Consider the following 23,608-nt stretch of genomic DNA (forward strand, 5'->3'; position numbering starts at 1 on the left):
GGATGATATAGTCCAGCGGGACACGATTGGGAAAGTTGTTGGGAACAATTGGATTGACATAATGGGCTCAGGGAAAACCATCCGACATTACATCTTTGTTTTGTGATTCATTGCCCATGGGACTTGTCGTATTTGTGATCGGCGTAGTCATAAGTACATTATATACAAAGGGTTGGCACTGCTCATCATGAGGGTCGAGACTGCTAGATCTGGTGGAATTGGATTATTTGGGGTATTTTGAGATTGTTGGTGAGTGATGTGCTATGTTGGTTAGATGGAAGCTTGATATAGGACTCCTACCCCGTATTATCTCGTTAGGTCGCATGCCCCATTTTCTGTATGAAGAGCAACACAAATTGAGAGAAACTTGGATGCATAGTTAATCTATCGCATCCTGTGTGGGAGAGTAGGAGATGTAAAACGGAGTTGGGCTCAACCCGAGCGCGTGGGAGAGAGGTCGGCCACTTAAGTGGCTGATTCTCTCCCCCCCCCCCCTCTCTTGTGTTTGATTCCTAGTGTGAATCTTAAAAAGAGGGGGGGCTTAGGGTTTTGGTTATAAATAGAGGACCTCTAACCCTAAGGCCATAACACTGGAAACCAAGATTTGTCTCTCTCTCTCTACTCTCCAAGTACTTGTGTTCTCTGTGGGATTCCATCTCTTCCCAAGGATTTGTGGTGTGGAGTTCTATGTGGAGAAGCCTTTCAAGATATCTAGAGATTCAAGAAGATTTGTTCGTGTGCTCGTAACCAAAAGCTCAGTTCTTAATCTTTCTTCCAATGTCTTCCCATATATATTCAGGTATGATCCAAACCAAATTTATTTGGATCTTGAATTGAGTGATCTAACCATAACCAAACATACCACTAAAATAATAGAAAATGGGGAGTTTCTCAAACTTAATTGTCATCAATGAGTTGCTGTCGGCTTGTCGTTTGACGATGATGGAAGATCTGAGAGGTTTTTGGATATCAACCCACACCCTGGCTCGAGTGTAGCAGACCTTGTTTCCACACTAAACTCCCTCGATCAACATGACCTTTGTAGTCTCTCCCAGCTTTCAGGTCAACTAGAAGATTATATTTACTTCCTTAAGATCCACAGGTATAGAATGTAGTTATGCCCAAAAATTGGTGTGTGAAATTCCAATTTTGAGCCGCATTCCACTTCTCCAGAATAAGAAGGTTACCCGATACTGCCCAGGCGCCTTCTTGCAACTCATTCTCCATATCCATCGCATGGTGAAACTAAAAAAGATACTCACGTTCTTCCAGGGGCAAGATGTACACCTTATGCCTAAGATTCCAAGCATTAACAAGTACCGCTGAAACAACTTGCTTGCGAAAGGGTTTGCCCTCTAAAATGTACCCTACCAGGGTGCTCTCCCACAACAGCGATAGGCGACTCTCAGTTTCTTCGTCAATGATAATTTCATCATCAAAGTCATTGGTCAGATTCTCAGGGGATAAAGGAGTCTCAGACTGAGACGAGGAAACTGATGATGGTGGGTTGATTGAGGAAGGAGGGGGAAGGGGGCAGTAGTAGGGTATCCAAAAGGGGGGGGGGGGGGATGCCCAGAGGAGCTAATGTCGCAACTCAAGCTGGAAGTGTTTGCAGAAGGAAGGATGAGGAATGGAAACTTAGGGCATCACGCACAAAGCGGAGAAGTAAACACGCACAGAGCAGAATGTGCAGCCGACTACTCAGATGTTCACAGGTAGAACACCAAGATGAGATTATAAGAACTTATCTTTTACTGTAGCAATGTCCACCAATTGAAGGGGAGTGTAGAAGGTTCACTGATTCGAATTCTGCAACACTGCAACAGTTGATGCGAGTTGAATAATGCTTTCACTCTCCTTAAGGTTGTAGAGGTTCCTTATCTGTGCAAACGGGTTTACTTGCCAATCAACTCCCACAATAAAACAACCCCAACATGAGACTATCTAATAGTGTTGCACTCACTCACTAGGCACCCAAAGATACCAAGATTTGTGCTTAATAGGACACACACAATAAAAAAAGAAGGCCAAGAAAAAACAAAGATGTGATTGTCTTCAAAAACAATGTTAGAGAAAAGGGCAAAACCCCCCTCTCTATATACAGGAGAGGGAGAGACACCACCAAGATTTATCTTCAACGGACATGCCCAAACACCATTATCTTTACCCACTGGATATGTTTATTGACCATTCAAACATGTTTTCTAATAGTCACACATATTGGTTATTTAGGTGCTATTAAGAAAAGACACAACCTTCTAGCAAACCTTTTATAAAATAAAGGGCAAGAGCAAGCTATCTGGTCGCGTGGGCCCCACGCAATGAGAGCATGCGTGCAAGCATCACAGAGGGCAAGATTTCTGCCTTTCCACAGGCCGGGCAGTCATTTCGCGCCCACCTGTGTCTAGACAGAGGGGCCACACGACCAGGTAGCCTTTTTTTCCCTGAAATAAAAATCAATATTTTGAATCATCTACCTTAAAATCATTTAAAATTCCAACAAGTTTCAAGTTGTATGAAGGGCAAAGGTAGGGGGAAGTGCTAAATGGATTTGAGCTAGCAAATCAAGGGTTCAAGGCTGCTGTGAATCTGTGATTGAAAGTGATGCCCTTTCTATTTGTGAGCTTTTCAATACACAAATAAGACATTTAAGGTGTAACTTACCATACTTCATTTGAATATCAAGCCTTAAATCCATCAGAGTGAGATAATGGGATTCGGAATGTGGCAAAATTGACACAAATGACACCATTACAGTGGCAGCCTACCCTTCCCTCTTCCTATCTGGCATTGCTTATTGGGCCTAAATAAAAAATAAAAAAATTTGGGGGTGGGGTGGATGGGTCAGAAACAGAAAGTTTCATTAATGTATACAAAAATGTCATAGCTTTCAGAAAGTTTCATTAATGTAAACAAAAATGCCATAGCTTTACAAAATATACAGCATGCTCTACAAGAAAATACAAAAAGTACATAATTAAGAAGCAAGAAAGCATAACTCAAGCTAGCACATTCCATCAGTTCTTGTACAGCTCCCCTAAAGCTTTATTTTAGTTCTGTAATATAGTTGATGACCACTAACTTATGCATTGTCTCAAGCTCTGTATGTACATGTCAGATAACCGTATGGGAAAAGAGATGGATCTGTAAGCACTGTCATTTTCTTTTGAATCTTACCTTTGTTATAGGGCTTCATGATCCTCCTTGAAGCTCTTCAGCAAGAGCTTCACTTCTCGCACAGACATGCTCTGACACATTAATATATGCATAAATAGCTTCGAAGAGCTCCACTTCTGTACCCAAAGAAGAAAAAACGAGGAAAAGGACAAGTACACACACTTTCTTTATGCAACTTCACTTTGCTGATAAAAGGAAACAATAACACACACGTGCACAGGCATGCTCACACACAGACACATGGAGTCAAAATGAAACTTAGGATCTATTTCAGTTATTCTAAAAACACAACCCCCAAAATAAGAAAAAAAGATTTTGACAAATGAAAGTGATGAAGAAAAATGGTCCAGGGAAAAGAATCTGCCACTGATCTTAGAGAACTAAGAATTGTGAATCAAGTCCACAGAGAGACATGCACAACTCTTCAAAGAGTAAGATCGCACCAAACACAAAAAAATTAGGGGTGGTCTTTCTCTTTACAACTAATCAATTTACGAACATTAATGATCAGCTCATCAAAAAAGAGATTAATGAGTAATTTACAGGAGAAAAGAGGGAGGAGCATTCTAAGCACACCACGAATCGATTGGGCCATAATTTTTCAGGTCAACCAACAATGTAATTGGACATGTATTAGCAAAGATCAGTTGTTCAGGAGATACTGATCAATATGAGGCTGCTTAAGGAATATTTGTACCATAACTGGAGTTGAAAAGACCATTTAATTATTTCTTTTGCCCAGTTAGACCACAGGATTGGGAAAACATGAAATTTTGAAAGACAAATAGCAAAGATTATACAACTCAACTAAGCAAAAATTATACAGGAACCAGGGGGGGGGGGGGGGAAGATTTATACAGTAATCAACAATAATCCACAATACACTAGCAAGACAACATAAAAGCTGCAAGTGATTTTGATTATCGTGCATCAAGTAGTTCTCTAGGCACCGGAGGTGCCCCTGTTATCATCTATAGGGTTATTTATTTACTTTTTGGATTCAGTAAGTAGCCTGTGAAAAGCAGATCAATGGAAGACATACATTGTGCCACAACATGAGTGGGAAAAAAAAAATTACAGATCAAACTGTTCCAGTGTGTACTTCTACAGAGTCCCATAGTTTAACACTTTAACTTTCAGCATATAATAAGATTAAAATTCATAAATAATCAGCAGCCCATCTGATCCAGTATTCAACTTCAGGCATACCATAAAGAAATTCAAAAAGCAGAAAAGGGACTAAATATGCTTTGGCACTAGACATGAATCAAGCATCAATTGTTTATACATGTTATTCCAAAATGAATTAAAACTGATCCCTGTAACAAACTGTGTCAGAACAAATGTATGCAGACTAATCAATAACAGACCTTAGCAAAACAGGATGGAGCTGTAAAAAAAACTGTAACCAACTCCACCAACCAAAAACAAAAGAGCTTTTTTTATTCAACTTCTAATTTTACAAGAGGAAATCTGGTATCACAGGGGTTTGTGCAACCATACTTGACCCATCTCCCCTTTCCCGAGTTTTGTGTCTACCATGACGATGACCACTCTTCTGTTTGGCTTTCTGACTGTTTTCTTCCTTTCCCACGTCATTCCTTTTAGGACTTCTATGTCTCTCTTTACCATGACTACGATTTTTGCTTCTTCTAGAACTTGAGGTTCCATGACTGAGGTTTCCCACATCACCTGCATTTTGTTTCAACAGAGAAGCATGTTCACTATTTAAAGACACTTCCTTCACCCTTCTCTTCCCAGATGATTTCTCAGAAGGGTTACTTCGCATAGTCGTTGGAATGGGTTCATCACCTAGAAGAATTTCTCGAACAGCACCAGAGAGCAAATTGTCTTTAGAATTTATTGGTTGCATTAGAGAAGCAGGAATTTCATCTCCATCATCCAATTTTACCACCACAGGTCGTGGCTTTGCATTTGGCTTCTTCTTTGATACCACTGTTTGCTCCGTAAGCTTCACAAGATCATCAACACCATCAATGGAACAACCTGCAGACTGAGGTTCATTCACAAGTGGGAAATCATTGGATCTGATATCATTTTTCTCTGCCGGAAGATAGTACAATCCATGTCGCTTACGGTGTTGTGCAAGCAGAGATGTAGATTCAGTTGATAGTTCAGATTCTTCTTTTATTTGCTGGTCAAAGAAGGAACTACCATCCCTGTCTCCTCTTCGATTACTTCCAAGGGAAAATGAACTTGACTCAGGGACAAGAATATCACCACAAATAGTATCCAAATCAGAAAGATTCTCCTTCAGCATAAGCCCATCAGGTATTTGAACTCTTTCCTGAGCATTCACTGAGACTGGACCAAGCTCTTTGGAGAACGCATCATGTATCAGTTTGATCATTACGGAAGCCTTGGGTTCTTCCATCTCAACACTGCCTTCTTTTATAGGAACACAATTAGGCAATTCTTGTTGCACTAGCTCAACCAGCCCCCGTATGTTCCTTGCTCTCTCCTGCACTTCCACTTCATCACTTCCTAACAGTGGGCCCAAAGCCATGTTGACCAAATTTAAAAGGTAACAAATAGATTCATGTGTGAAAGATCTTTTCTCCACAGAAATCGAAGGTGCTTCATGAGAAAGAATTCTTTCTCCTCCATCTTGCACAGCAATATCATTCACTGCCCTGTTTGAACCGATTGGGAAAAACCTTTCATCCTGTTCACAGGCTGCAGCTGCCTCACATTTTGCTAAATCAGACCCTTGTGGGCACTCCCTTTCAGATGCCAGATCAGATATCCCTGCAGCTAAATCATCAGCTGATGAAGCAATAACTCCACTCAGCCTGAGGTAAGAATGAAGACAGAAAATTAGAACCTTAAATGCAGATTGGATATACACAGCTCTTATTAATGGAGGCAAAAGGCTGGTGCGTGGCTGTAACAGTGCTTCCATGAGTTCAAATGGGTTCTTCGAGAACTCAACATACTCTCCTGACACCCAAGCAGACGCAGATAATATCCTATGCAAGAATGGGTTACCAAGCAATGCAGGATCAATCAAAAGATCGCGTCCAACACGGACAAGCTCTGGTCTAACATCCCTAACCCTAAGACCAATATCAACAAGCTGGTATGCAATCTCTTCTCCCTGTTGGCAATATGGGTTCCTTGATATTTCCCCAAGCAGTGACAAATACCAATCAAAATCAACAATAATTTCATAAAGATTTCTACTACAAGTTGACAGAACGGACCCAAGAATCTCATTAGCAAATTCAGGATCAGATTTAAGTGCATAATTTACCAAAACCCGGGAGATTTCAGCTACATTACTTTCAGAAACCATTCCCATGACAAGTTTTAAGGACTCAACTTTAATATTTGGATCAGCATCGCTCAGACACTTTATCACCACTTCCTTGTTCTCCAACACCGGCCATATAAGCCTAGGTCCAAGAATTGAAAGCGCCCGCAAGCCAAGATATTTAAGATTCGGATCATCATTTACCAAAAATTCAAGGATCTTCTCAACTGCAAGTTTGACTGCAGATTCATGTTCAGTAAAGCTGGTGACCACAGTACGAATACACTCAAACATCAACGATTTCGCCCCAGTTTTCCTCATAAGCTCACAAATCGGAACAATAACCCTATTCGCTAACCTCGGTTCTAAAGGAGCCAGTTTACAGAAGATCTTAAGCACCTTGATCAACACCCAATTGTTTTTGGAATCAACCAAAATCTTATAGAAGTCCGGGGCAAGTGGAAGATATGATCCGGCGTCCCTTGAGGCTAACTCGCAAAAGACTCCAACGGCTGCAGACATTACCTGAGGATCGGAATTTTCTAAATTCCCCACCAAACGCTTAAAAACGATCCTCGCTGCATCTGGGTACTTGCTAAAAATCTTCAAAATTACAGAAATGGATTTCTTCTTAACGAAAGTCTTACTACTAGAAAGCAACGTAAAGATTTCTGGAGTCAAGTCTCTAGCGAGATCGGCCGTGGCAATAACGGATAAGCATTCGAGAGCGAGGCCTACCTCGTATTCGTTGGTGCTCGTGAGGTCCTTGCGGAGCTGGTTGGTTATCAGCAGGATGACATCAGTGTCTTCATGGAAGGATTGCGACGCAGCGAGGTATCCAATCTTCTTCTGGGCGAATCGGGTGGAGCTCATAACTTCCACGACATGGAAGGAGGCCCACGAAATGTCGATACCGTGGATGGAATTTAGGTAGGTAAGCTTCTGAAGAGCAATGGACTTGGTGTGGACGTCTGTGGATTTGATCTCCCGGCGGATCTCTTCCACGGCTTTGGCGATGAACTTGGATTCCCCAATCACCTGCAGACGGATGCCTTTAATCATGTCCTCTAAGGAACGCTGGAACAACGTCTCCATGATTAAAGACGTCGTCATGGAAGAAAGGCACCACCCAAAGACAATCCCTTTCTGCAAATTTAAGGGAAAAGATATCCTGAGAACTTGAGCAAGATGGGTATTCGATTTTGAATTCTTACTTCTTTTCAATAATTGGGATACGAAAGAGTTGATGCCGTTGAACAGCTTCTGTAAGGAAGACCTAAATGGAGGAATGATGAAAAAAAGGAACAATTCTTCGCAGGGAATTATACCCTGTTTCCATTTTCGCGCAAATAAACAAGAATCTATGCTTGAGCCCTCGTCTCTTTGAATTCACAAAAAAAAATATAAGAAAGAGACTGGTTCGATCCGTAGCTTTCTAGTATGACGAAATTATCCTCGATTATTTAAACCCAGTTGTTGGGTGGATATGCACCATTTACATCACATGTGACACCGCAGTCGCAAACTTTAAGTATGGGCAGAACATGAGGGGTATTTTGGAAACTAAATTGAAAAGGAGGGGCATCGTTATGCTAGAAATATAAAACTTAACAACCAATATCTTATTACATAGATAGCCAAGGGTTGTGAGTTGCGACGGAGGATGGGAATGGAGTCGGATGATGATGTGAACGAAAGGGGGGAGGCAGCGATAGCAGTGACACCAGCTCTGCAACCAAATTTTCAGTCCACAAGCGTTACGAAAGATCAACTTAATAAGTTCAAGGTACCGAAGATATGAATATTTGACGCATTTTTTAGGGATTTTTTTTTGTCTTATCACACCTTTCATTCTTATAATTCTGTTTTCTGGAGATGACAATTGTTCTTTAACATCTATAATTATGTCTGAAACTCGAGGTTTAAATTACAAGTTACAAGTATTGAAAGGTCAGAAGATCGGTTTTGGCTATAACAGTATCAGAGGAAATAATTTCTTTTAGAAGGGTTAGAAGTATTCTGTACTCCTCCTTAGCTTCTATGTTTGATCATATAGTGCTGTTCTTCGTCTCCAAGAAGCCTGGTTTGCCTATTAGGATGGTTAATGCATTCAAACATTTGTTTGTAGACTTAACTGGTGGTACTTGAGCACCCATGGTAGTGTCATACTGTCACCAATAGGGTTGGTTCTTGTGCTAAAGATGTATCCTGGTCTTTGTGAATGTGGAGAGGCTCACTGTAGTTGTCAATGGCCTAGAATCACCCTAGCATGGGACCTAGGCCTTGCCTGTTGACTATGGAAGATCATTGACGATTTTTAACTATATTAGTAATTCTATTTGTTATCTCCAAGCGTATGCACATACATGACGAGTGCTATCAACACAGACGACTGGTGGCATATGCTTAGCTCAGATCATGGCCATATAGTGGGACACAAACCATTTAGAGGTGAGTCCACTGAATGGCTGGGATCCTAACTGTGTGTGCCACCACTTGGGCATGGTGCTAGCACTTTCTACCACACATTCAAGTGTCTATTATATTCATTCCTTTATGATGTTTTGCCATTGGAAAATCTTTTAATGTGTCAAATTCAGGGTAAGTATGAACCTTCATGTGCAGTACAATTCTTGATATTTTGCTTATATATGGAAGGTTAATTACCATCTCTAAAACTCAGCTAACTTCTGTTATTTGCTTGTGTTAAGGCCCATCCGTTATTTACCAACAGAACTATCTCGTGTGTGTGTGTGTGTATGTGTGTGTGTGTGTGTGTGAAGGGAGTGGTCACAGCATCAGGTACAATTAGAGGTGTTGTATTTACCTGTACGAAAAGTCTCCTCAGTGGTATGCTATATAATCAAGGAAATATCATTTGTTGCCAAGTGTGAGCACTAAGCACATAGACAACACCTTTAAAGGAAAAGAAAACAAAAGAAAAGACAATTAAATTTCAGCCACTATAATTGAAGCATACAGTTCCTACATGTTTACAGCCCAACATTGGACAATTTTTGGGACCTGCTGGCCACATTATGTCAAGAACATGCTTTAAATTGTTTGGAGCAGACTTAGGAATAATTTGTGTGTTCACTTTCATTCCATTTCTCTATATTTGAGGTAGGAGTATTTTATTTAATTTTATTAGCTTTAGTCCTAATAAGTTTGAGTCTTTGCGCAGCCATTAGTTTGGTCTTTGTCCAGTTTCGGTTTGGGTTCTGTTATGGTCTTCTTAGGATAGATTTTTTCAGGTTCAAGGATGTTATTCGCTGCTGTGGTTTAACTTTTCCAACCCCTGGTTAATAACTAATTTGAATTGTAATTGACTTAGAACAAGCTGGAATGGTCAGATATATTTTGCTTTATAATCCCTTGGTTTAAGTTGATTTTGAGTAGAGAAGCTCAGAAAAGTTGATGTAGTCCTAGGTAGGAGAAATCCCACTAGGAACCAGGGGAATAGGGTTACCTAACAAGGCTGGCCGAATGGGACAGATTAGGCTAATTAGGGCAGAATTAGGGTTAGGATTAAGGTTTCGAGCTAGGGTTTTATTTGGTAATGATGTGCAGGTTTTTAGGAGTCTATTGGTGTAGGTTTGGATTGATTTGGATGAAGTTGGAAATCTAAGGTTTCGGGTTAGAGGCCTTGCGAAAATGGAGTGTTTTCAGGATCTAGGGTTTAGGGGTGGATTTTGGGAAAAAGGTTTATAGGGTTTTAATATACGGGTTTAGGAGGCCTTAATGACATAAAAAGGTTAGGGTTTGGAGGTGTTTTAAAATTCTGCATTTGGGCAGCATCGGGTTGCAGGTTTAATGGAGAATTAGGGTTGATGGGAGAAGGGACTGTAGATCAGGTCTATGTAAAAGAAAACTAAAGTAAAGCAGGTTCAACTCACTGTAATGGCAGCAGCTTGAATGATTTGAAAGGACCTCCCAATCTTCACAATGCAAGGAGTCGCAGGAGTCCACCTACCCTTCACCACCTTGAGATCCACAAGGATGTAAGAGCTCGCAGAGGAACAGAGGCAGCAGCACGAGGGCAGCAAACACAGCTTGAAAGCAGGAGATTTTTATTGCATAAATTAGTGGGGGAGCCTACCCACGATCACTAGTATTTATAGTTTTAAAAAAGGGCCAAAAGGCCTTACAGATATTCAGATCTGGATTAGGAATCCCAGATCTGAGTCCTAGTTACAATCCTAGTCACAATATAGCTCTACCCTCTTAAAATCGTGGAGGGGAGACTAAAACAAAGTTTAAACAAAAAAATATAAAAGATGCTCTAAGAGCCAATAGAAATAAAACAAAAAACAGCCAATAGGAAAGAGTCACTTAAATTGGACCAGTGGTTGGACCGGTTCAATCTAAGAGCTCAAAAAAAACTAAGTATAGAAAAAAAGAGAAAGGCTCCAACCCAAAACAGCCAAGTCAAGGCTTCTTCTTCTTTCTAATGGTTGGACCTGCATCAGTATTTTTGGTGGAGGAGCCACAGCCATGGAAATCTATGGTCTTCTACATTCCATTTATACATTCTTCATTGTTCATGGGGACCCTTTAAGCGGTACCATTCATCTCAATTTCTTCTCACCATTCTCAAAATTTATTTATTTCTTCTACAACTTCTATATTTTCTTTTTCGTACTTTATTTTTTGTTTCTCAATTCTCTTTTAGCCCTAGAGCTCCCTTCTCCAGTTGATCACCGATAATCTGTTTCTTTAAATCTTGTAAACCGTAATTTATTATTCTCCATAATTCTCTATAATGTTATAACCTCATTATATTGTTTTGTAATCAACTAATCTCTACATCACTTTGTCTCATTTGCTGACTTCTTATAAGTCTGAGTTTGGCCTGTCAACTGTTCAATAAATCTCTGTACCTATGAATCTAACAAACCCCCAAAAAAAGTTATCGTGTCACTCCTCAAAATCATAATTTCACTTTCCATAATAAAATACATACCATTATTTTTAATAATTTGGCTCCATAACTTCAAGAGTGGTGAAAATATAACTGAAGCAATCCAGAAAACCTGAACATTGATGCCACAAGAAATTGTTAGACGACTTGTTTGCCAAGATTTGGGCAGCATTTGAATGAACAGGAGGTAGATTCACTGACTGACCTCTAAATGAGAGTTGGAAACTCGCATTGACTGTAGGGAGAGAAAGGGGGGGGGATTAATTTCTTATTCTTTCATATCTGCTCAATGGAATCTTCCCAGCTTCAGAAATGAACCCTATCCTCAGTAGTTCCTTCACTTCTACGTGTTCTCAACCAAAGAGTTAAAGATCAATATCAGAACCTAGACCATTCCTAGGCACATTAGAAGATCCAAATGAAGGATTGACCAATTCTGTGAGAAAAATCCTGATATTGCTACTGGATCAGTTGATCCAAAATATGTGCATATATGATAGAATGGTCTCTCCCCTCATATTCTGATATGAGTCTGACTATCCTACCAATCTGTACCAATTCTTGAAACTATGTTTATAACAGTCATATAGAGCCTAAATATTCCTGGTTTAAAGTGGGTTAAGGAAATACTTTACTGCTTGATTTGTTTAAACCACAATTATTATTTTCTTGTAGTATGATTGGCATGAGTAGTGTCCATCTTTGTTTTCAGCCAATGTGATATTTGCCTATCCACATTGCCTGATATATCTGGCTAGAACCCTCTTGTCCATAAAGACAGGTTTTGCCCTGTTGATGGGTGAACTGCAGTGAGAAAGATTGAGGTTCCTCCCTCCTATAGTCTCAGACAAGATTTTGGGATGTTGGGTTTGAATGGCCTAGGCCTGTTGCTTTGATACTTGAAGCATATGGAAGAAAAAGAGAGTTAGTGTAAGAGCTAAAGGAAAGGAATATCAGTATTCGTATTAGAAGAGTGACTTCTTAACGCTACTAGAGAGTTGACTATGAAAGAGAGTGACAAGATGAAACCAAGAGATGATAGCATGCTTTGCTGTGGAAGGATCAGTAACTGAATGAGATTGGATGTCCTTGACCTTCAACTGAATTATGGATTTTAATAGTGAAGCCTGTCCATCAAGGGGCACACCCAAAGATATATATGGTGGAAACATGGTTTAAAGTATCGGTCTGTATCGTATTTCTTATTTGTTATTAATAAACTAACCCCACCCTTGTTACCGCTGCAAACCCACCTAGAGCGAGAAGGGTTTGGGAGCACCTGTTGCTCCGGCGACGACCACCTGCTAATGTAGTCCTAGGTAGGAGTAGTCCCACTAGGAACCAGGGTAATAGGATCACCAAACAAGGCTGGCCAATTGGGACAGCTTAGGCTAATTAGGGCAGAATTAGGGTTAGGGTTAGGGTTTCGAGATAGGGTTTTATTTGGTAATGATGTGCAGGTTTTTAGGAGTCTATTGGTGTAGGTTTTATGATGTTTGAGTGAATGGAAGTAGGTTAGATGAGTTGGACAGCAAGATAAGGTTATTGGAGACAATTCCTAATGAAGGTAGGAGTAGGGAATTCTAGGGTTTAGGGTGGTGGGGGTTTGATGAAACTTTGATCGAGTGTCAATAATGATGTAAGGGATGTATGCTGAAAGTTTGGTTTGAAACTAATGGACAGATTTGAAGTTATGGAGGAATCCTAGTTAGGGTAGGAGTGAGAAGAAGAAGGTTTAAACAAAGTTCAGATTCAAACTTACTGGATTTGAAGAGATCTCCAATGGCAGCAGCTTTGAAGATGAACAATGGGGTCTCCCGATCTACAAGATGCAAGGAGATAAGTAGCTACCCTCCCGATCTTCACGATCAAGGAGTCGATTGGAGATCCACCAATCCCTTCACCTTGATATTACTCATAAGGCACACTCACGATGGAGCAAAGGCAGCAAGCATAAAGCTGAGTTTTTATTAATCAAAATTCGTATGTAATGCTGGCCTCCCTTACAAACTTATATAGAAGACTCAAAAATAGACTCAGACACTAAAAAGGAATGGCCTAACCCTATCCCTAACCTATTAGGTAACTTAAACCAACTAGGAAACTGAAATAGACTCAAAATAGAGTCCTAATCCAGCCCAACTAAACAACTAAAAGAAAAACTAATAAAATCACTTAAATTGAACCATTGGTTGAACCGGTTCAATTTAAAACACCAATAAAAAGTTAAGTATAATAAAACTAAGTATGGGAGCTAATCCCGTATGCAACCTATTTACCCATATTTTAGGCCCATAAAAGTGGCCTATTACATTAGAAACCCATGGGATCAAAGGCCCAACATGTATGTAACCCAACCTTAGGCCTATTTCTAAAGATATAAGCCAATTTCTATGATGAACCTGCATCAACTCTCCCCAACTTGAAAAAATTCGTCCTCGAATTTTGCAGTGATGGGGGGGAATCAACATGTGATCAGCAACTTTGACCATCCCCAAACAAAATTCCGATGAGGCAGGAACATTGGGGATAAAGTCTTCAATGCGTGGAGCTTTCTCTTCGAAGAACCATGGTGGCATAACAAACTCTATGTGTTCTTTCTTTGAATCAGCAGCAACTGTCAATGTCTCGTCCATAGAGCCTTCAATGTTAGCAACCTTCTCATCTAATGCGTGAGACACAAGCTCCACCTCTTCAAGAACAGCATCTTGAAGGTCATTGTTTTCCTTTGGAATGCTCTCAATCAACTTTTCATCTTCTACTATTTCAGCTTTGCCTACTTTGTTCTCTTCAATGTATACCTCTTCAGTAGAATCTTCTACACGTTGAACTTCCATCTTTGAAGCTTCAGGCATTGTCTCTTTCTTTTCATCAAAATTCACTGTGATCACTTCAGCTTTGTCTTCAACTTGTGCTCTCTCAATTTCCGTTGGCAATGTCCATTTGTATTCAGCCGCTGATTTAACACTGGTGATGTCAGAATTCCAACACGCTTCAACTTGCAAACGGAATCTCATTGATGGAGGCTTCAAGTTGTCTTCAGATTTAAAGGCCTTTTGGTGGTGATGTTGTCGATGGGAATTTAAGTTACCTTGTTGTAGAGCTCTGAACGTCCGTGGGAAATATTTCTTACTCAGATCTTCTTTCTTCTCTGCCCATGTTACAGGTTCTCTACCACAGTAGTCAGGATAATCCATCTGGGTTCTCCACCAATTATGTGCTGGTCCCACTAGCTTGGTATGTGCTAGTCTCATTTTCCTATGCTCAGGCAAACATAGTTGTCATGGCCAACTATGCAGGCAAATTATACCAATTAAAATAATCATCTAAAGCAGCTAACCAATCACAAAATACCTGTGGATTTGGTTTGCCATCATAGTCTCTCAACTCATACACCTCTGGAGGTCTATGGCGTCTCCTGTAGTCTCTGTATCCTCTGTTCCTATCTTCACTATGATCTCTGTACCTTTCTCTGTCTTCTCTGTATTGATCTCTTCCTTGGGCTCTTTGTACTACCGAATTGACTTGATATCTGTCCTTTTCTAGGGGAATGTTGCTGTCCCTATGAGGGGTAGTCCTCTTCTCTTCCAATCGTGACACCTTTTCATTCAACTTCTGTAGCATCTCCATTATAGCAGCCATAGGATCAAGTGGAGGGGGCAGAACTGGATTGCCATGTACATCCATGGCTCTGATACCAATTTAATATAGTCCTAGGTAGGAGTAGTCCCACTAGGAACCAGGGTAATAGGATCACCAAACAAGGCAGGCCAATTGGACAGCTTAGGCTAATTAGGGCAGAATTAGGGTTAGGGTTAGGGTTTCGAGATAGGGTTTTATTTGGTAATGATGTGTAGGTTTTTAGGAGTCTATTGGTGTAGGTTTTATGATGTTTGAGTGAATGGAAGTAGGTTAGATGAGTTGGACAGCAAGATAAGGTTATTGGAGACAATTCCTAATGGAGGTAGGAGTAGGGGATTCTAGGGTTTAGGGTGGTGGGGGTTTGATGAAACTTTGATCGAGTGTCAATAATGATGTAAGGGATGTATGCTGAAAGTTTGGTTTGAAACTAATGGATAGATTTGAAGTTATGGAGGAATCCTAGTTAGGGTAGGAGTGAGAAGAAGAAGGTTTAAACAAAGTTCAGATTTAAACTTACTGGATTTGAATAGATCTCCAATGGCAGCAACTTTGAAGATGAACAATGGGGTCTCCCGATCTACAAGATGCAAGGAGATAAGTAGCCGCCCTCCCGATTTTCACGATGCAAGGAGTTGATTGGAGATCCACCAATCCCTTCACCTTGATATTACTCACAAGGCACACTCACGATGGAGCAAAGGCAGCAACAAAGGCAGTAAGCATAAAGCTGAGTTTTATTAATCAAAATTCGTATGTAATGCTGGCCTCCCTTACAAACTTATATAGAAGACTCAAAAATAGACTCAGACACTAAAAAGGAATGGCCTAACCCTATCCCTAACCTATTAGGTAACTTAAACCAACTAGGAAACTGAAATAGACTCAAAATAGAGTCCTAATCCAGCCCAACTAAACAACTAAAAGAAAAACTAATAAAATCACTTAAATTGAATCATTGGTTGAACCGGTTCAATTTAAAACACCAATAAAAAGCTTAGTATGGAAATAAAACTAAGTATGGGAGTTAATCCCTTATGCAACCTATTTACCCATATTTTAGGCCCATAAAAGTGGTCTATTACATTAGAAACCCATGGGATCAAAGGCCCAACATGTATGTAACCCAACCCTAGGCCTATTTCTAAAGAAATAAGCCAATTTCTATGATGAACCTGCATCACCTGCTGCTCTGACAGGTATCTTCTTATTCTGCTTCTTCTTCTCTGCTTCTTGATCTTCTGTTACTAGACAAACTGGTTTCCAAAACATCAATTCAGAAACCAAGACATAGATTAAGAAAAGAAAACATGTAACATAAAACTAGAAATAAAGGAGTGAGAAGAAAAGGTTAATTACAGAAATCGAATGGGGAGAGGGAAATGGTGTATATCAGAGGCATAAGAAGCAAGCAAATTGGTGTTGCAACAGTCACCCCCACCCTCGTTGGTTCTGCTCCGTTGCCCATTCTCCTTTTCAAGAGTTTACCTTTAAAACTGATCTCTTTGCTCCCAACTTGAAACTGTGAAAACAACATTAGCCCAAGAGGAGTAGGAGAAGAAGGAGAAGAAGAAATAGAACTCTTGAGAGAAATCAGGGATGTACAGTAAAACAAAATCAAAGTGATGGATTCTAATCTCCACAGACCAGTACCTATACCTGTACCTTGTATAGAGAATTCAGAACTGAAATTGTCAATGTACAGTTTCTGTGTTTTCTCGACTAAGACTAACAAAACCAGAAGCAACAGAAAGTTATAGAAATGGCTGAATAGTAGTTGTACCTTGTAGAGAGCGATTTGAGGACTAAAATCGGCGCTACAAAGGAGAAGATAAAGAGGAACGAGAAAGAGAGGAAGACAAGAAAGAGCAGGAGAGCGGAGGAGGAGCAGAAACGACGTTACACACAGATAGGAGAGAGAGAGAGAGGGAACTAAAGGAAAGTTTTTTTGGGGTTGAAGGAGATATATATGACAGTCGGTAAAAATAAGAAAACGTGAGCGAATTCCTTGTACCTCTGACCTCTACCTTCACCCAATCTCCTCACAGCCACTGGTATTCCGTTACCCAGAACCACCTTGTACACGATCCCCAATCCACTCTTCCCCAACACATACGCCGATGCTCTCAGTAGTTCGTCCAGTTCGAACATGAACCCTTCATCGATCGCAACCAATTGGCCTTCTACTCCCCCACCACCTTCCTTCTTGGATTCGATTTGAGTGTCGTTACTTGAAATGCCCTTCAAGCAAGAGCAAGGACAAAACTTAATCATGCCTTTATCGCCACCCCCGAATTTGCTTTTCCCTGTGCAACTGCAGCCATTGTTGGAGTCTTTCCTCTTCCATTATATGTAAACAATGACCAAACCGATGAATGCAACTCCGATTGCGTCAGCGACAGAGATTGGAGTGGAGAGAGCAGGTTGGCTGCGTGGGAGGAGTGTGAGGAGAATGGAACCTAATAGTCAGTTACCTCTTTTATTCTTAGCAATCACTACTTTCTATTTGTGAAAGTAGAGAAGAAGAAAAAAGTAGTAAAGTGTCGAAGCAGCAGGTGGTCACAGAGCAGCAGGTGCTCCCAAATGGGGGTAAATATGCTATTAAGGGTATTATGGCCATTTATGTTAAATTTGGACAATGGCATCATCACTTAACTGTTCTAATCTAACGGTAGGGGTATGGTTGTAAGAATATTGAAATAGATCAAATTTCAGGGGTGATAGACGTTATAGTTTGAAACCACAGGGGTGGTAAACATAAATTTCCCTTTTTTTATAGTAATGGTGTATCAAGTGTACTGTATTGTATTGGCAGATATGCACCGATATATTGATACGACCAACACTAGCCATTAGGTGAACATTAATACGTATCGATACATATCAAGATGAATCAGCCGATACGGCTCGATGCATACCGATATGATCAATACAAAGCCTTTAAACCCTATTTTTTACCCAGAAACTCAACACAGCAAGGCAGAGGCAGAAAAAACACCCAGAAGCCACTTTGAAAACCTTGAAATCTTGCTTCTAAATTTGATTTTTCACACGTACAACCTTGGGGCTTCCATTGAACACTTGAAAATGATTCAAGTAGTGGAAAACATCATCCAACAAGTTGAAATCAAAGAGTGAAGGGGATTTCATAGGAAAAGAAATGGTTTTTTTTTTTTTGTTCAAATCATGTTTTTTAGTTCTGTTGTTTGCTATAAGTCTATGCATTTAGGTTCAACTTAGCTATTAGATGCATCAAAGTCTAACATTTGCAAGGATTTGAACTCTTCATGGCTATAGAGTGACTGTACATGTAAGAAACCTCATCATCTTTTATAACAATTTCAATTTAATGCACTTGTTTGGTTATACATTATTCTCCATTTTATTGTTTATGCATGAGGGAGTGACTCTATAGTCTATATTGTTTGTTTATATTGTTTTTTTTTCCAAAAGTTTATTTCCATGTGTATCTTGATCATTTCCATGCGTTTTTGCACCGTTCGATACGTATCTCCGATACGTCTCTTAAAATCGCCCGACTGATACGATACCCAATGCCAATACTTTAAACCTTGGATGGAACAACACAAGATGTGGTAGAAATGCAAATGGTGCCTTGATATAATTTTTTCAAAACAACCCTGAAGAACAATTTCATGGTTTTTATAACTTGGTTAGCAACCTTATTTTTTGGTTTCTTTTCTTTCTTTCTCTTTTTACTTTTATGCTTCTTCCTGCTTGGAGGATTGAAGTCCGAGTTTTGACTACTGTTATATTTGCTTTTGGTAGGAATTACACAAGAGACGTCTACAGATAAAAGAAGGATCAAAGATTCAAAAGAGTTCAAAAGGTTCCTTTTGTGACTATGCCTTGTCAGCATTGTTTGTTACTGTTTAAATTATGAATTGTCTATTCAATTTGTGGAAGATCATTGCAGGGAAAACAGGTGTGGCAAAAAATGCCCATGTAAAGGAAGCAGATGCCAAAAATAGTAAGGATGAAGATATAAATGTGATGCTTGAAGATTCTGGTGTCTCCATTTCCAAAGGCAATACTAACAGTGTTTCCTTGCTCCAGCAAGAGAAAGTTGTCACACACGTGGCACCGAAGAAGCGCCAGAAGTTACACTGGGGGTATTAACCTTCGTATCTTGCCCTAATATGTTGACAAATCCGTTACATCTGTGGCGCATGCATAAATTTGCATGAAAATATTATGCATGGACCAACAATAATGGATACATATCAAATTTTATTAATGTATTTGTTTGGTTTGTGTTATGAAAGCTTGTTATGATTATGCTATTGATATATTTTTTTCATTCATGAAGCAATTTTTGGCAGATGCTTTTTGACTGCATATTCTTTCATGTCCTTTGATCGGCAGGCTTGACACGAAAGAAAGATGGGAAAGGAAAGCTAACATGTAGATGCTTAGATAAAATGACTGTCTGGTTTCCTTGGCAACTCAAAAAGGTAAGCAACAATTGATTTATTTATTTATTTTTCCTTCGGGGACAACTTCTGGAATCTGGATCCTTTGCTTTTAGAAAGATACAAATTGAATATTGCCAAGCTGCCAGAACTTCTTGAGGATTAATGTGTTTTTGATCCAGATTCTTGGATGGCTGTTGGTGACGAGGGCATGAGAGGTTCTATGATGCAATAAAGTAGTTGCTACATGGGTGAGATCTTCTTTCTCACCACGGACCTAAATGCAATGGTGGTACACATTGAAACCGTTTCCTAATGCTCTACTATGTAAGAGACCAATTCTACAGTTAAAACTGCAGCTCTTGGGAGTTTCTAAAATATTCAGTTTGCTGCATTTCAGTCTCCTCCACCCCATCCCTTTTCCTCTTTCAAGAAGAGGGTGGGGTTGGACGGTAGCAGATAAGTGACTAATGGATGGGATGAAGATGACTTTTGAGCACATGTCTTGGTACAAACTTCCCTAGGCTTTACCAACGTTAGAAGCAATTTCTTTCTGTACAATTTGAAGAACCAGAGTTGTATTAAACATCTAAGGTGGGAATGTTGTTTTGTGTCATTGTATTGCAGCACTCTTATGGATTCTCTCATCGGCTAATTTTATTTCTTAACATTACAACAGCAGCATTCGCTAGTAAAATGCCACTCTCTGACTAGTTTAAAAGGAGTTGGTCATGCATGTGTTGTGATTCACTTTATTGGTAATCCAAGGGTTTTGCTTTATTCAGTGAGTTTGTTGAAGTCTTTATTTTTTTTAAGGGTAAATTACACATCACCCCCTAGTTTTCAAACGGAACTCAGATGAACCCCTGGTTTTTGAAAAAACTCAAATCACTCCCTGGTTTAGACCTTAATATGACAAATTAGTCCCTATCGGCTATCGTTAGTTTTATGTTGTTAAGTGATGATGTTAGCCAATTAAAAAAATTTAAATCCCTAAACTACCCTTGACCAATGTTAAAGATGAAGGAAAGGTAGTTTTGTAAATTTGATTCTAATGTTTTAGTACAAGGGTAAAACAGTCCTTTCAGACTAATAACTAACACCAGACTAACACCATTATTGTAGAGGGGGTGATTTGAGTTTTTCCAAAAACCAGGGGTGATCTAAGTTTCGTTTGAAAATCAAGGGATGACATGTAATTCATCCATTTTTTTAAAATATTTGAAACAAAGAAACCAAAGAAAGAAAGAAAAGAACCATTAAAATAGGTAAGAGGATGATGATCATATAGCACAGGATGTCATCCAACCTTCTTTGTTTCAGGTACTTCTTTCCATTGTTGACCTGTTCTCTGTTATTTCGTTCCCTGTTTTGTGTTTTTTTAGTCATTTTTTGGGGTATTTGCGTTCAGATTTTCGACCTCAGTAGACGCGCTATATAATGTGGGAGATAAGGCAATGCATGGGAGGCCGGGGTTGTAAAAAGCAAGGTCAATAGGAGTCAACAGTATCGACAATTGGACTGATTGTGATGGGTTGGTTAAATTGATGACTCCAAGGTCTTATCAGCAACTATGGGAAATATGTAGTGTTTTGCTGGACATTAAACCAGAAAAAATGATAGTATTTATATCAATCCAACTCATAGGTTAGCTGTGATAGTTAGGAGTACTAATACTAAATCTGACATTTTTGGTTGATGTATCTTCTTTCTTGATTTAGTATTTTATTATCTTTTAAAAAAAAAAAAAATATGCCACGATAACATGTGGGTTGAAATTCCCTCTCATATGTAGGCTATCCTTTCTTGTTTTACCACTTGGGAAAACTCGAACTAGGTTGGAACTTGACAAGTGATCAAAGGATCTTAAAGTCCATCTATACATAAATTTTCAGTCCAATTGAAATGTTTGATAGGATTATAGACAACCCAAGAGGGGGTGAATTGGATATGGTGAAATACAAATGACAATTTAAAATTTAACTATCCAAAACAAAAGACGAATGCAATTATTGAAAAGAAGAAAAAGAGAAAGAGAATGTGAACACAAAAAATTTAGAGTGGTTTAGTCTCTTGCCTGCATTCACTATCAAGTGATATGTACACACTTGGTTAACCAAAAAATATTTATATTTACACACTTGTATTTTCACAATGTGATCAATTGACCAATGACATTGATCAAGTATTCTCACAATTGTTTTCTTGAGATCACAATAAATCCAATTGTTTCAACTCATGCTCAAACCTTAGTAGTTTTCTGAGATAATTAGTAACCCTAGTCTTTAGGTCAACACTCAAAACCTTGCAACAGTGGAGATTCCCTAATCTACACAACAACACACTTTGAAGAGTTTTTTAGTGTTTTCACTCAATTACACAATGGCTTTAAAATCCAGATATACAAATGAAATCGTGAAACCTCTACAAGGAAAACATGCAAAATGAAAACTCGATGACGATTGTCAACAACAAAGGAAAGGATATCAATTTGAAGTGCCAGAGTTAGTTGAATTGGTTCCCGGTTCCCACATGGTCTTTAAATAGAGCTCAAAACAGCTCAAAAAGTGCCACAAAAACCAGGTCTAATTGGCAAAAATTTGCCTTGTTGGTCGATCTACCAGTCAGCCGGTACATTGGCTGGTACTCAATAGCCATTGAGAACAGTTATAAAAGAGTCGTTACTTGATTCTGGCCAGTCACCGATTAGCCTATACACTGATCGATGACTGACCAGTACTTGAGCATAGACCGCCAACATTAGGGATGTAAAAAGATCGAATTCAATCGGATAGTGACATTATTATATTCATATCTGATTATATTCGGATGGATTCGGATAATTTCCGGACAGTGATTTTTTGAAAACAGATTCTCCTAAATGGATATGAATACAGATCGAATACAAATTTTCAACTATCCGTTGACATCTTTACCGTTTTTATGATGAGGGTTAGAATTGAGATTTGAGAGTTTAGTAACTACCATTTTTTCTACTCTTCTTAGTCTTCGATTTTCTTACGTTTTTTACTTTTGATTTTATCTTGTATTTATTTTAATAGATATGTGATTCCATGTATCACATTGCATAAAACAATATATATAAACCAATAGCAAATCTAGAAAAAGAATCATATTATCTTAACGTATAAATTTATAAAAATAAGATAACAAAATCCAATAACGTAACTTAAAAGGATAGGCGAACACAGAGATATATTTCAAATATTTTATTACTGTCGAATTGCTAAACGAATCGGATAATAATTAGTCAGATAGGGGGATTATCATATTCGTATCCGATTAGTTTTGGACAGATTCGAATTCTCCTAAACGGATATAAACGCGAATCAAATGCGAATTTCCGAATATCCATTTACACCCCTAGCCAACATAAGCTGGCAAACCTGGTTGGCCTCGGGTCGCATGGGCCGGTATGTACTGATAGGCCGACACAAAGGCTGCTAGGGACCAAAGCCCTTGGGCTTCATCGAATAGTATGAATCGATAGGCTATATAACATAGGATGATAGCCCAAATTTGGGTTGTGCAAGGTCAATTCAAATATGCTTCTTTTTTTTCTTTTTTTTTTCTTTTTTTTTTCTTTTTTTTTTTTTAAATGATAATTCAAATTCAAATATGGTTTTTGACAAACTGATTTTAAACATTTTTCAAGTATTTTCCAAGTCAAAAACCCTAGTTTAAAACATTTCCTTGTTCGAGGCCGTTTTCCCAAAAAGACTAAGTCGAAGTCGAGGTATAACAAATAGGTTCACTTTAGGTCTTCAAAAGTTGGATATACAAATGAAATCACAAACCTCAACAAGGAAGACATACAATATGAAAGCTCTAGATGATTTTCAATAATAAAGGCACTAAGACTCGTAAGGATATCAATTTGAAGTGTTAGAATTCCTGAAGTGGTTGAATTCCCATATGGTCTTTAAATAGAGCTCAAAAAGTGCCACAAAATCCAGGTGTAGGGGTGTTGATTGGTGGGTTTGGGCCGGTTTCAATGTGATAACCGGTGAGTCCAAAACCAATCCAATAAGTTTGTACAGGTTTCGATTCGGTTTCAGCACGGTTTGGGTTTGGTTTCTTATCAGTTTCTGTAATTGGTGTGTTATCGATTTGGTATCAGGTTCGATTTGACATGCACATATA

General features: G+C 39.1%; 2 protein-coding genes across 2 annotated transcripts; one reads left to right on the forward strand and one right to left on the reverse strand.

Moving 5' to 3' along the window:
- Window positions 1-4,628: 4,628 nt before the first annotated feature.
- On the reverse strand, window positions 4,629-7,802 carry LOC122652264 (AP-3 complex subunit delta-like). The gene has a single exon (XM_043845956.1). It carries the CDS (start codon window positions 7,562-7,564, stop codon window positions 4,637-4,639), a length of 2,928 nt encoding a protein of 975 aa, XP_043701891.1. The 5' UTR covers window positions 7,565-7,802; the 3' UTR covers window positions 4,629-4,636.
- A 285-nt stretch (window positions 7,803-8,087) lies between these two features.
- On the forward strand, window positions 8,088-20,177 carry LOC122649781 (protein FAM204A). The gene is made up of 5 exons (XM_043843020.1): window positions 8,088-8,237; window positions 18,801-18,861; window positions 18,949-19,144; window positions 19,398-19,486; window positions 19,627-20,177. The coding sequence occupies exons 1-4, from the start codon at window positions 8,115-8,117 to the stop codon at window positions 19,438-19,440; spliced, it is 423 nt and encodes a 140-aa protein (XP_043698955.1). The 5' UTR covers window positions 8,088-8,114; the 3' UTR covers window positions 19,441-19,486; window positions 19,627-20,177.
- The last annotated feature ends 3,431 nt before the right edge of the window (window positions 20,178-23,608 follow it).

Source organism: Telopea speciosissima, chromosome 2, assembly GCF_018873765.1.
Source record: "Telopea speciosissima isolate NSW1024214 ecotype Mountain lineage chromosome 2, Tspe_v1, whole genome shotgun sequence".
In the NCBI taxonomy this organism is placed as follows: Eukaryota; Viridiplantae; Streptophyta; class Magnoliopsida; order Proteales; family Proteaceae; genus Telopea; species Telopea speciosissima.